The 1,806-nt window shown below is 39.5% G+C and overlaps 1 protein-coding gene across 1 annotated transcript; it reads right to left on the bottom strand.

The window, feature by feature from the left end:
- Window positions 1–406: 406 nt before the first annotated feature.
- LOC134435706 (uncharacterized) lies at window positions 407–1,737 on the bottom strand. Its single transcript, XM_063184749.1, has 3 exons — window positions 1,621–1,737; window positions 1,051–1,158; window positions 407–914 (listed from the first exon to the last, which is right to left on the bottom strand). Exons 1-3 carry the CDS (start codon window positions 1,720–1,722, stop codon window positions 474–476), a joined length of 651 nt encoding a protein of 216 aa, XP_063040819.1. The 5' UTR covers window positions 1,723–1,737; the 3' UTR covers window positions 407–473.
- Between the last annotated feature and the right edge of the window lie 69 nt (window positions 1,738–1,806).

Here is a 1,806-nt window from a genome sequence, read left to right as displayed (position 1 = left end):
CAGCAATGTATAGTGAATCTGGAGCAACTCTTAGTAGGCCTAATCAAATTTCAAACATGTTTATTTTTCCCAACTGACCATCACAAACGAAGACAGAGAGAGAGAGAGAGAGAGAGAGAGAGAGAGAGAGAGAGAGAGAGAGATTCCCTGCGTTTCTTCCCCACGAGAGGAGATGTTTCCTGTGGTTGTAGCGTTTATCAGTTGAGAGAGTAGCGTAACTTGTGAAAAGTATGGGAAAAAGTGTACTTAATACTTAATAAGTATGTATTTTTGTATTTAAAATATACTTCAAAAGTGTGTATTTAAAGAATGTTATTTTGGGACAACTCAAGTGCATTATACTTAAATGCACTTGAAAAGCCCTTTTGAGGGTTGGATAACTTGTGGTGTATGAAATTTGATTTGGTTGTTTTTGGATGTTTGCAAGAAAGTTTAAGAGTTTGGATGGAGAGCACTGGATGGTGATTCTTACATCAGAAGTTGAACCCGTATCTCTTCACGAGATCAACTTTTGATTTCAGGCGTGTCACCAGAGCTGTGGCATTCATGCGTAACTGGGGTTCATATTCCACCAGTGGCTCCACAATCTCAGTGAGACATGACTGCAGTTTAGCCAGTGCATGAGGAAGCCTCTGTTTCAAGAGGAGTCCTGGCAACGCACCACGATTATTCAGAACCCAGGGCTCAGAATCTGTAAACATCTCCAGACACGTAAGTCCAAGAGACCACATGTCAGACATGCTGGTGCAGCGTTCGTTGTTCAGGAGGAGTTCTGGGGCCATGTACAGTTCACTTCCTGCGTATCGAGGACCGCACATCTCCCCTGGAGCTGCAGCTCCGAACTGAGCCAGAGAATCCTTCATGTTGGCCAGCCCCCAGTCTGTGAGGTAGGCTGTCTTGCTCCTTTCAGAAACCTTCAATGGAAGGAAACACAAGAACAATAGGTTTGGAAAACAGTATAGGCAGTACTGAATACTAAAGACTAAATATCAGTACTAAATATGTTTATTTTTTTATCTTAAATTTCTTTTTTCTGATTTTGTCACAAACCAAGATATTTGCTGGCTTGATATCCTGATGGATGATATGTCTTCCGTGAATGTATTCAACTGCCATTCCAATTTCCAAGGCAACAAACATTTTGTCATTTCCATTCAACTGCAGAAAGGATCACAATGGCAATTAGTAAACATTGTAATACTTACGAATCACATTTTTTAAAGCTTTATAAACACGTAGTAAATCATGTATTAATATGCAATAAATAATGAACTAATTCTTAAAAAAATACAAATAGCCTCTGGCTGCCCAGCGTATCGAGAATCGACTCCTGCTGGACGAGTTTGATACGTTTTGCCGTTTATCCTGTGGTTTCAACTTTTTTGCTCTTAGGAGGCCAAACTTCCAGGCCTCCTGTGGCTTTAATGTGACTGCTGTGTTGATAGTATCATTTACTCATTTACAAACATGACATTAATTAGTTCATGATTTATTAAATGTTAATAAAGCTTTAGACAGACCACTATTCTGAGGTGTTACCACAAATTTACCTTTACTGGATAAAATAAATAAATGGTGACTTTGCATAAGCAAGTCATGAGGGAGTTATCATGAAAATACCTTGATGGGGCATGATTTGTGTATAATCTCCTCCAAATTGGCACCATGGATGTACTCATAAGCGATGAGGAGCTGATGCTCTTTTCTGGAGACTACCATCATTTTCACAATGTGAGGATGGGACAGATACCTGTGTGGGACAGTTCAATTCAATAAACTCAAAATTACCAGAGGTGATGATGCATA

This window comes from Engraulis encrasicolus, chromosome 20 (genome assembly GCF_034702125.1).
Source record: "Engraulis encrasicolus isolate BLACKSEA-1 chromosome 20, IST_EnEncr_1.0, whole genome shotgun sequence".
Lineage (NCBI taxonomy): Eukaryota > Metazoa > Chordata > Actinopteri > Clupeiformes > Engraulidae > Engraulis > Engraulis encrasicolus.
This window is presented reverse-complemented; position numbering and strand designations above follow the sequence as displayed.